This window comes from Mugil cephalus, chromosome 4 (assembly GCF_022458985.1).
Source record: "Mugil cephalus isolate CIBA_MC_2020 chromosome 4, CIBA_Mcephalus_1.1, whole genome shotgun sequence".
In the NCBI taxonomy this organism is placed as follows: domain Eukaryota; kingdom Metazoa; phylum Chordata; class Actinopteri; order Mugiliformes; family Mugilidae; genus Mugil; species Mugil cephalus.
In genome coordinates, this window is record NC_061773.1 from 24,051,797 (window position 1) to 24,064,568 (window position 12,772).

The following is a 12,772-nucleotide window of genomic DNA, read 5'->3' on the forward strand; positions in this document are numbered from 1 at the left end:
TTTGGCACTCGTCATTCGATCAACTCTAAGATCCTGGCCAACGGGGAGAGCTGTAATCCAGGATCATATTGTGCATTAAGGATGAACCTGTACACAATGAGTAATATATTCTGAGTCCTAATTAAAAGGTAGATTGCACTAAACCTTTTGGATGCATTCAAAAGCAGCAACCAGCCAGATCAAAGGCTCTAGCTAATTAGCGCTGCTAATACGGACGCCTTTCACAGTTTTATTATGACTGTGTCCAGGCGGCTTCCTGGATGAGCTTTATGGGCTGTTCAAAGGTAAACTACACAATCCCTTAAATGATCACAAGTCTGCACTGCAGTCATGGCACTTTTCCTCTGTGGAGTGAATCCGGAGCAGTGGAACATAATCATTGTGAAAATACAGCATATTAGAAAATCAAATACAGGAAATCAAATGCAACGGCAGAAAAAGTCCACAGAGGATGTGGTTTTATTATTAAAAAAAAAGAACCCTTGGCCACATTTAAGGTAACATTAGCAACTCGGAGGTCTGCCCTGCAGTCTTTTGATGCGGTGTGCAGCACCAAGAGACGTAGACCATGCAACGCTAAAGCTTTATGTACCACAGTGGTTCCCAACCTGGGCTCCGCTCTGAGCTCAACATCAGTTTTCACCTGTCTCACCACTTTTTAACCAATATTGTGTGCGTCTCCTTACATGTATAATATGCAGAAATTAAAGAATCCCGGCACTGTGTCGGAAACGCAGCGTTGGCGTTTGATAGCGAAATAAAAAAGAAAAGATTAACTGTGAGTTGTCAAACTCAGAAATTGCTGCTTCCAAAATAAAAATAAATAGCTGCTGCACATATTAGAGTAAATTTATGAAGCTAGGGGAACGTGTCCAAACTGCAAACAACAACAAAATAATAACTATTATTAAACGTTAGGATGTACATTTTGCAATTAAGATTTAGAATATGACCTACAGCTGTTTTTGATTAAATTGAAACTGTATTAAACAGTTAAATTGCTTATCGAATAATTCCTCAAATTATTTAGCTTAGATACAAGTGGGGGCTCCAAGGAGAAAAGGTTGGGAACCACTGACGTACCAGACCTGTATGTGGACCGCCTTGACCCACAATCTCAGGTCATAGGACAATAAGACAATGAACAAAAAATAAAAAATAATAATGTAAAAAAAAACTTCAATAAATGAAAATAACCTTTCATTAAATGTTTCTAATCTCAACCATGGGATGGGTGTTACTTACAGTGTCGCGCTGGTTTGGGCTCATTTTGGCTGTTTTTCTTAACTTTTAACCTAAAAACAAAACCGAAGTGCACTTACTTCCCAAGAGATGCCAATTGTATTAACATCACTTCCTGAAGAGTAGACACTTCATCTGCCTTTCAGTGGACAATCTAACTCCATCAAAATACTTTCTATCTGGAAGGTCAAAGTACTCAACAAAACACTAATCTAATATCTGTGTGAGCGTTTTGACAGTTTTTGAGCAGATTTCGTGCTGGAAACCATCGGCTGTATGGGAGAAAGAACAAACAGGAAAGTTTGCTCTCCTTAAAATATTACTTTAGGTAGAATTAGGTTAAGTTTGTGTTGGGTTCAGTCTTCTTGAAGCTGTGATGTTGTTCCAGCTGATGCATTAATCACCCTGATCCATATATCACAACATCATTAGGGAAACTCTGTGCGTCTGAATAGAGCCAAGCTGAAGCCGTAACACGTTAAACCTACAGAAGGTACGCTGTGAAGACGTTCTCATTATAATCACTGACCACACCAGGGCTTACACTTTGATCTGCATGAAGAGAAAAAAAAAAAAGAGTTTGAATTTAAAGAGTCTGGGGGTTGAATCTTTGATACAATGATTAAAGTGCTCACACATTTTAGTGTTTAAGTTTAAACCTGTTCCAACACTGAGGATTCAGATTACTTTAGTACCATTAGTTAAATCACACTCGGCCCCTTTGTAAACATTAACTATACATAGAGGAGTGCACTGAAAGCATTAACTACAAAAAACAACATCTTATTTAAATGGAACCAACTTAATTTTAACACAATTAAACTTAAGACCTGATTAGATGCAACTTTAAATTAGAAGGTTAAATGGGTACAAGTTTCATTTGCAATTATCTTCAGTTGTTTTTTTTTACTTCCACAATCATAAACAGAGACGGAGTATCAGTGCATGTGTAAGTACATCAAACCTTAATATATCACTCACAAATGTTATTATTGCATTTCCTGAGATGCCCCCAAACATCCGCGACACATAAAACCCGTTTATGGATTATGCATTAAGGATAATAAAAACTCTTTTTCGTGACTTCGGCTGGAGCCATTAGAACGCCATCGGTCCAGCAAATTATTTCTCCTTTGAGTTTCCGTCAACTAAGACATAAAGTGCAAACCGGCGTTCTGTAATAACCCTACTCACCCTTGTAAATTTGGAATAACACATTTCTGCGTGACAGCAGCGGAATATCAACACTGCCGTCACCCAGTAGTAGATACAAAGTTACTTCAGTGCCTTTAAATGTCACACTTGTGAGTGTTAGCTCCGGGATTAATGCTCCTCAGACAGCGGTGAACGCTGATCCAGCCGACCCAGAGCCGCGCACCATGCGGGTCACCAGCGACGCCCCCTCCCCCTCCGCGGCCTCGCCGGCTCCAATCAGACCCTGCCCGTGCAAGTTGAGGATGGAGTCGGCGATGATGCGAGCCGTCTTCTTCTGGTATCCTCCGGACGTCACCATCAGTATGGGGATGCCGCGCCGCTTCGCCGCCCTGAACACGATCTCGTCCCTCTTTACGATCCCCTGGCAACACGAGAAAAAAAAGCGAGAGGAGCTGTCAGCCTGTCCGCACGTTCAGAGGGCAACTCCTCCGAAGTCTGCGAAGCTGTCGGCCGACGTTTCTGTCCGCACCGTCCTCGGGGGGGAAAGAGGGGAGGTCTAGGAGTGACCTGACCGACACACGTGGGAGGGGATTTAAAATAAACAGGCGTCAAGGGCTGCAGACGGGGAACAGCTTGTGTCAAAAATGTAATTTATTACGCGGCGTTTTGCGATACAAGGAGTGATTTTGAACATTATTAGGCATGGCAGAGACACATGTTCTGCAAAATGTTTAAACAACACTTATTAAAGCTGCACTGCACTTTCTTTTTAATTTTTTTATTCTTTTCAGGCCATTTACCAGCCCAAGTCACAAATTAGCTCCGCAACACACACCGCTGTACCGCCCCTATGAACACATGCTGCAGATTCACCTTATTTGGTCCAATTATTTCCTGGAATTTGGAGGATCACTGGCAGGAAATCTCTGCACACAGGAAGCAATAAATCCAAATTTGGCTCATTTGGATCACCTATCAGTGCAATTTCATATTTCCAGACAAATTAGCTACAAGAAGTGGCCACGTAACTTGACCCAGCTGGGTGTGTTAGTTCCACAATCAGACATTTTTATCTCCCATTACAGGAGAAAGAAGGCTACGTTGGGATTGGACAGCTCCATAGCTACATTTCTTGGGATTATTCCAATACACTGAAAACATTTTCCTCCGAGAAGGAACCATTAAAGACGACATCTAAGCATCTGAGTCTATTTACTTGTAGTTTTGCCAAAGTTCTCATCACAAATGGCTTTTAGAGGAGAGGTTTGACCGACATTCGTTATAGTCAACAACACTGTGTTGGACATCAGTGGTGCCCAATTTGTGATCCAGATGTAAACCTTGGTACTTACAGGCACCACCTCAACACACTCCCCTGTTGGTGGTTACAGGCTGCAGGTGGGTCCTGGACCTCTGAAAATCCCCTATAATCTCATTGGTTTTAGCTGTACTGATCAGAAGGTGGTTCACTCTGCACCATGAGACAAGTTTTTCACCAGATTCTTGTACTCCTGCTTCTCCATTAAATTCTTCTAGATGTTACTCAGACCCCAACATGTTTCCTACTGGTCAAGTTTGTCTCTGCTGAAATAGCATGAAACCAATGTTACACTTGAAAAAGAAAAAGTATAGGGAGAAGTGGGACAAATCTTAGAAGGAGGGTGGGTTGAAGTGGATTTGTGGCAAAATCCACCATTGCTCTCCTGTGTGAGCTCGGCATTCGTGGGAGAAAACATAAACAACACGTGTCTGGTGGCAGAGCAGAGTGAGTTGTTGTGTCTAAGGATGAAACATGCTAGCTGGGGAGCATGCTAAAGGTAAGGCTAGCGGAGTAGCTTTAGTAGTTGCTATGTGGTTCCGAGCCACAAGTACGAGGTCGTGTGTGCGTTTTTTTGTTTTTTTTTTGGTTCTGGTTTGGTTTGCATGAGCAGGGCAAAACCTAAGACTATTTGGTTTTGTGTTCGGGGGGGCGGCTCGAGGTTCAGTTCTGTATCCTCAAACCCCATCCCCTACCCAAACCTGGGTCTGTATCCTTATCCTTACCCTCATCCCCTACCCGAAGCAGAGGTGTCTTGAGGCGTTATGGACCTAACTTAATGAAACATTGGTAAGGGGGGTGCTCACTTGAAAACCACAATGATGTGCTGCATACTGCGTACTAGGCTAGTTAGCTGGTGTCTTCTTGTTGGTTGCTAGTTGGTAGCTGGCTGCTAGCGTGCTGGTCGGTTTTAAAAGATGGATCTTGGCACAAGGGATCGTAAAATCTAATCCTGTGTAATAATGAATATATAAACAATGTAACGTGACTGGCATTTAGAGACTCAGAAGAACCTGAATCCCACCTGACTGAAAAATGTGTAATACTATGTACATACAAATGACTAGGGAGACGATAACTACAACAACTACGTAGAGTCTTATGGTAAAATATATTGAGTTGTTGCACTTGGATGAAGAGGAATCTTGAGGCTCTGTCCTAGTACCATATTTGTGGTCCTGAGGAAGGCAGGTAGTACTCAAGTGTGGACCACAGCACATTGATAAAACTTTAATTAATGCACAGTGTTCAAACAGCACTACAAAGGGCTGCATCTGCCGTGAGTATTTAGAAATAAGTGCATGCTGCACTTCCTCATGGGATACTGTGCCACATTTGTCCAACTGGCAGAGCTGCTCTCATTGGCTGGTTTTAGGACTCACACTAATCATCAGACATTACAGCACAAGTTCACAAACAGTCTGACCTAAAACAAACAGGTTTTATTTTCTGCAGTCATTCTTCCAGCTCATATTGGCCATAAAAAAAGCTTTCTTCCAAATGAGACCGTAACACGTTGTTCGCAAAATGAATTTAACTTTATCTGAAGCTAATATCAGGGTTCATCTCTGGATATGTGTCAAAGAGACTACAGGTGGAAATGATCTTTTCTTGTCTTATAAGATTAATGTTTTTTGTGCATTGTCCCTGTTTTAAATAAATAAATTCCTTTTCCTATTAATGGCTTTTTGAATTGAAGTCCCTCTTTGTGTTTCATAGGTGAGATGCAGGGGATCGAAAGTATAACTTTACACTGAAGCTTCATAGCAGCTTCAGCTAAACTCTTGAACACAAAATAGAAAATTAGAACCTGTCTTTTAATATGTGTAAGTGTAAAACATGGACTCAGTGAGTGTGAATATACTTATAATAAAAGGGTATGAAGACTAATATCATGTGACTGAACAAGGTTTGGTCTTTCTGTAGAGTAGATTTGATACGTGAATTTAATTGCTTTATTAATTATGTCACTCATTTTTTGCAGCCATATGATTGTAACCATAACTCTAGTTAATGCTAGTTACTTATTTGTTCAATAATAGAGGAATTCAATAAAACCAACAAAGCATCTGAGCTTGACCGAGACAACTTGTAAATACTGTAAAGAGGTATTATAATATTTACCGTATAGGGGGGTGGGGGTGCATTCACATCAGTAAAACTTCCACACGTTTTAATGGAAATTTATAGAACCATCTGCTACATCTCCACTCAGTGGCTACTTCATTAGTCAAACCTGTACAGTGCTTCAGTTTAATACAACAACTCAGCTATTTCTTTCATATGAGACTGCATTATATAGTAAGGTGCTGCAGGGTATTTGGTTCAGGATCAAGCTTCTGTGATTTTCTACGCTCAGTGATCCAAAGAGTCACAGTCACAAGTCTGTTCAGGTTTTTCTTCCAAAAAACAGAAACAAAATAAAATGGGTCCAGACCATAAGTTCCACCCAGAGCAGATCTACTGACATCAGAGTCCAACACGGCTATAATTACATCGCTACTATTAATTATTATTAGCTAATTTCATCTTTTTGTTGTTTTTTTAATTCCCATATCATGTCACTTACATGGCTACAGTCACACACACGATAATCAAAAGACAGAAAAGGGTTGGTTAAAGCGCAAATCGTGAGGATGCCTCTGTTTACGCCGCTGTTACAGCTCAAAGTTACATTTAGAAAGCAAAGTCAAATGTAAAAGTAAAAAGCCTAGTAGCCTAACCTGTTGTGCATGCACTAAAATGAAGCTTTTTCCCGGTTCACTTTATTTTAAGTTAATTATTTAAGTTACAGTTTGCGTATTTAATATTAAATTAATAACTAAAAGGGATATCTTTTGGCTATGCTATGACCTGTGGTCGGGGGGCATCGATGACCGCTGAGACACACCATAACGCTGACAGTACTTCCACTCAGTGTGCGATTACTATATAAAAACTTTCTACTTATTTGTTCAAACTATAGACTGTATATAAATATGGATGGCCTGACCTCCCACTTACTTGCACTGGGCAAACTGACACTATTTTCCTGGCCAACACTGGAGCCAGATCAGTACGGTCCAAGAGCGGAGGCGCATGGAGCCAACTTTTTTTTTTTTTTTTACAACTCTCACGGTCCCAACAGACTGCTTTACTGAGCAGCAGCTGGCAACTGGTGGTCGCCATTATGCCACATGCTGTTTTAATAGCATAAAATCAAATAACAAACTAAAATTAAATTCATATAAAAAATGACACTATGTTAACTATCTGAAATGACAGACACCATCCTTGAAAAAAAATATTTGACATGTATTTTAGTGTTTTATTTCAGCTAAAGTTCCATCTGCTAACAAGGAGGAGGTGGAGCTTATGACCTATACTGCAGCCAGTCACCAGGGGGAGCTCTACTCGCTTTGTCCATCTTTATACAGTCTATGATTCACACTGTGAGTGTCTGTCCACCTGCCACCACGTGGAACTCAAACTCAATGTAAACACCAAATCTCATACTTGTTCCCTCATAGGAAGCATCACAAATTGCCCAAAACATCATTGGTTCTCGTTCACTGAGCATTAGCGATAATGGTGGGATGAACCACCAGAGTTCAGTGCAGTTTCTTTCCTCACGCTGTAATATTACTGAGTTTATCATTCACATTACAAGTCAATCATTGTATCCATAGTTTGGTTTTCTGAGCAGCAAAAGGGGATTACATGCGATTAATTAAGGGACATTTTTTGTTTTACTTTTAATTCTTAGCTTCCTCTGCACTCATCTCCAACCCACGTCCTTATTAGTTATTTTTTCATTCACCTGCCTTGAAAACCTGCATCACTTCCTACCATTTTGAAACTGCCGCATAAGGAAAAAGTGACCGATCCGACAGATGTAGCGGTAAAGTACCTGCGGAGATATGGACAGTCCTCCGAGGGGGTCCCCATCCAAGATGTCCGTTCCCGCGTTGTACACAATGATATCGGGCCGCACCTCGTTCAGCGCTCCCTCAGAGTGGAGCTCTACTTTCTGGAGGTACTCCGAGTCCTCGGTGCCCCAGTCCAGCTCCACCTTCCTTTTTATGGCTCCTGGAGATACAGAGGTATGATACAAAACCGGACGCGTCAAGGCCGGTGTGAGAGGCTGCCACCGATACATCAACCAGAATATACAGCTTAGTAACCGTGGCAGTATTTCAACAGAACACAGGCGGAGTGAGTAAGAATTTCTAATAAACACTTACACATCATTCAGGTAGGCAATTATGTTCCCCTTCCTATGAAATAATGTTCACCTCTGTGGCAGTGCTTTAATTAATTACAATGTACGTTTACAATAATTAAAGGAAATGATGAAAAAGGTTAATTAGGAGACCTTTATGTTTAAAGCTCAAACAGAATTAAGCTGCAAAAGCAAGAAAGAACCGTGCAATGGTATGCCGAGACAGAATTCTTCGTAGTTTTCCAAAAAAGACTCAGAAGCAGACCGGCCTTTGAAAGTAGCGAAGGAAAAACTGTTTCCAGGAGGAAAAACACAAAGAGGAATGAGACTGTTATCTTCAACAAGCCAGAATATACGTTTATTTCAGGTCATTAAGAGGCAATTATAAAATGTCTTACATTCAGTGCACAGCAGAGAGGATGGAGTCCTTTAAGGAAGGACTGCAGAGCATCACTGGTGATCGAGGTCGAATAGCAGCGTGCGGCCGCCGTCAAATCAGCTTTAACGCATTGACAGATTCATTTGTGGAAATGGTAATTTTGAATAAGTTTCCCTGCAAAGTGCTAAGAGAGTGCAGAAGAAATGCTTGGGGGAAATCACAGGATAATTAAAATGGCACTGAGTGACATCTAGGGGACGGAAGTGGAGGAGGCAGCTCCCTCCGCTCTAACTTCCAGACGGGGGTTTGGAAGCAGTGACGGGCTTATTTTTGTCAGCAGAACGCAACTGCAAAGTCCACGAAACCTGTTTCGAATACAGCGATTCAGTTCAAAACGACTGTGATAAGAAAGAAGACGCTTTACAGGGAGCGATGGGGTTGTGCTTTTCACTCACTTTTGGCATATCCATCCCCGGGATAGATGTAGCGATTATACATATCCATGATGAACACCCGGCTGTCGTCCAGGAAGTCGCGCTCATGCCCGTTTCCCTGTGAAAAAAAAAAAAACAGCCGGCCGCAACTTTAATTTCACACGCACGGAGTCGTTTTGATGCCGTCACCGCTCCGTTTAACATCATCCCGCACTGACAAACTGAATCAAGTAACTGCTTTTTCACTCACAGAGATGTTTCTGACAGCCCAGTACATCATTTAACAGTTTCAAGGTCCGCACAGGTGTCTCTTAGACCCATTTGTTTACCCAGAACACGCCTGGTTTGCTGACTGACGGCACCACGATGGGGAATAAATAGTCGTGTCGTCTGAAGGCATTAAATGTTAAAAATACTCATAAAAAAGTCATGGGCACTCCATCACATTTCATTGCCTTCCCTCCATTTGTCACCCAAAGTGTCTGGCTGCTGTCAGGAGCAGATTAGGCTTTGTGCCAAGTCGAGTATTACAGGATGAAAGGCGGGATGTATGGGACGCGCAGGACAATTTGCTGTCAGCTGTTGAACGACAAAACGTGAAGTTGCTAAATAGGGCTTTTCTGACACGTGAGCAAAGCTGGTTCAGGTACGAATCAGAAGTAAATATAGAGTGAAGTGAAGATGCTGAACCCAGATATTACAAGAACAGTGACAAAGGGCTGGACGGTATATGACCAAATATGTATATCACAGTATTTTACAAAATTTGGACGATGTCACGTTTTTTTTTATGTATAATCACATGTTCACAACATTTTCTACTGGTTGAGAGAGGAATTAATGCAGTAGATTGACTAAGGATGGACTATTTTACTGTGATGATGAGTGAATATTGTAGAATAATCCCACACTAGTAGTAAAACAGGTTTGTATTGTGTTAGAACTGACTGGGGACATTTACAGCTCAGAGTTAAAAAAAGAAAAGAAAAAAGAATTAAATGTTATCAGTGACCGTTAAGGTTTCATTTATTTTGACATATATTTATTCACATTTAAACATATTTAAACTTCTATGAATGTAACGTCGCTACCGTAATATTTGTGGTGCGCGCGCAACATTTTTTTTTCTCATTCATAAAAACTTAAAACTGGGGACATTTTATGGGGACAGCTATAGCCGGGGGACAGGTCATCCAAAACGGGGACTGTCCCCAGAAATCTGGGACATGTGGCCACCCTAAAAACAAACAAACAAACAAAAAAATGTCTTCTCGTTCTGCTGCTTCATTTTTCTGACCTATCCATCTTCATCACACCTCGCAGTGACGCAGTCACACCGTGTATGTTTAGAAGTACTACACTGAAAATGGTCCGGTCTGAAACAGTGTCTCGTGGGAACATCGTTCCAAATGCTGTCCAATCAAATACACCGGTATATTAAACATTCATATCATAATGAAATAAAACACTGGTGTGAACGTGTAAACCACCCAGCCTTATAGCGAGAACAAAAATGGTTGCCATAACTGTGTGTAGGCATCGGCTCTGACAAGCTGCATTTGTCAAAAGAGTAAGAAGTGTTTGTCCAGTCTCCGTGGATTATAGTCATTCATTCCTGCCTGAACGTTTTTCATACTTTTCACACCTCACCAGTAATAGAACTACTATGGTTTATGCTCTTGTTTATCCCTATAACAGTAACTGCAGCGTTCTCTGTGTGACCTTTCTACAAGGTAAAATATTTGAACGCTTGCTCCATCCATTCATTTTAGTCATTATCAATCCCTAGTGGAACATGCATGACCTGCGCCTTGCACTGACTTATGCATCACGTTCATACGCTGCGTGGATGCTTCATTCAGACGTATGCGTGAATCACTCTCATTCCTGCTGCTGCTTTCTTCTCCAGTCAAAGAGACTTTTCTCTATATGTGAGCTGCCTTTTTTCTTCTCAAAAGGGGAATTTTCCAAGAATTCGATTGCCCCAAGTTGTGAGGAAATTCAGAACGAATTATTCTTGATACTGAACATTGATTTACCTCTGACCCCCACATCCAGGAAGACGATAACTCTGTCATGGTTGAAACCGTTTCCTCAGTGGTATGAGAGAGTGAAGATAACAGCAAACCTTCATCTTAAGACGCACATTTTCCGGACAAAATGGGCTCTTATAAGTGAATACTTAAATCTACCGATGTGAATCACTGTCAGGCTGTGGTGTCTTAGGAGAACTGTGCAAATGCACTTGTGATTTGTGCAGCAAAATATCAGAAACAACCCAACGAACAAGAGATGTTACTGGTTCAATTGTTCAGCTAACAAAGAAAATGAAATGATGTGTGTAATATGAATGAATGTCAGTAAATATGTGGTTGTTCCTTTGCCCCTGTCGCTCTGGGGGTTCAGACTCTGGGTTCTGTAAAGAACCTTGAGACAATTTCTATTGTTATTGACGCTATATAAATAAAATTCATTTGAAATAACCTGAATTTTTTAATAAAGGAACTATCCACTCATATTCCCAACTGTCTATATCTATACATGGGGAGTAAATATGGGGAGTAAATATTATTACAGGTAACTTACAACAGGATTAACCATTTAGTAGTTTTTATTGAAATGTATCAACACTAGAGATCGATTGATATTTCTGTTTTCTGCTGGTATCGGTATCTGCCGATACACACATACATATTTACATATATATACATATAATATAAGTATTTCGTTTTTTTGTGAAAGGGGCATAATGTTCACATTTTGCAAACTCATGCTGCGGCCAGATTAGACCCTCCGGTGGACCACTTTTGGCCCGTGGGCCACATGTTTGACTCCTGTGACTTAGCTATTAAAAAAAGTTAAGAATGTTATTTTATTGTATTACGGCACAATTCTGAAATTACATTGGAGAACTAAACCAAAAGTCAGGATACAGTGTGCGTTGCAAGAGGGAAACAACGCAGACGTACCTGAGCAGCTCAAAGACTAAGCTGAGAAAACTTCACTGTGAAATTAACATCACAGTGTTCCTATTCTGATTCACTGTCACTGTTCGTGAATCTTGATACAACACTCAAAAAGACGCTTTCATGTAATGTTAGAATGTCACCATCATTTCCGCTTAGTCCGTCAAAATGACACGTTGTGTTTGTGTTAGCAGAGATTTTTGAAGATGCTTCACGTTGAAACTGTATTTAACAGTTTTTGTAATACATTTTATTATATTATTCATTTTATTCTTCTTCTTCTTATTATTGATTTTAGTCCCACAGAGGAGTTTGATACGTTTCTGAACACTGTTCAGATAAAGGTTACGTTCAAGCTCTGCTCCACAAGTTACTTTAAGGTGTTAGATAATCTCAAAGCTTAACCAGAACGTTTCTATCCGCAGTGAGCTTGTCAGGCTGTGGGCTACAGCAGTGAAGGATGGCAGACACAACGAAATAAAGAATGCGATATACCCTTTGTATTTCATAAGAGCGGCGGATATCACTGTTAGTTTTGGTTCGACTGTAGCTGGAAGTCTACAGACAAATAAAGTCATGTTGCAGCGAGGGCTCACACAGTCTTATTTCAGACATTGACTAAATTGATGAGTGAACGCTCTGTCCTCCACCTCTAAAAGATAGACCGAGACTATAAATCAGCTCATATGCTGCCCCGGCTCCCGCAGTCTTATTAGTCTTATCCTCTCCCCCACATCCCGTACTGTACAACAAATGGCTTCCATTTCACTGTCATCTGTTAGTGTCAGCACAACGCCTTCCAAAAACAAAGCAAAACAAAAAAAACCCTTTCCCTTCAGTTCTTTGGAACAAATATCCTCCCTCACCAAGCTCAGGCATTTGACTCAAATATTAGAACCATCTATCATCACTAAACAAAACATAATCAAAGGAACAGCTGTGGAACTCTCTTTTATTTTTGTTGTTTTTTTTGGAGGAACAGTTGAGTTATTGCCAGAAGAAATAGAGTGTGTGTTGGACCAATTTATCATATAGACACAGACGCTGTGAATATTGACTAAAGAGGTAAATAACAAC

The 12,772-nt window shown here is 40.8% G+C and overlaps 1 protein-coding gene across 1 annotated transcript in view; it reads right to left on the reverse strand.

Moving 5' to 3' along the window:
- Positions 1–424: 424 nt before the first annotated feature.
- hdac11 (histone deacetylase 11) overlaps positions 425–12,772 on the reverse strand; it is a 29,215-nt gene continuing 16,867 nt past the window's right edge. Inside the window, exons 9-11 of the mRNA XM_047584022.1 lie at positions 8,751–8,847; positions 7,605–7,783; positions 425–2,818 (exon numbers count right to left, since the gene is read on the reverse strand). Coding sequence (XP_047439978.1) covers positions 2,576–2,818; positions 7,605–7,783; positions 8,751–8,847 — 519 coding nt within the window. The 3' untranslated portion in view covers positions 425–2,575. The remainder of the gene's footprint in view (positions 2,819–7,604; positions 7,784–8,750; positions 8,848–12,772) is intronic.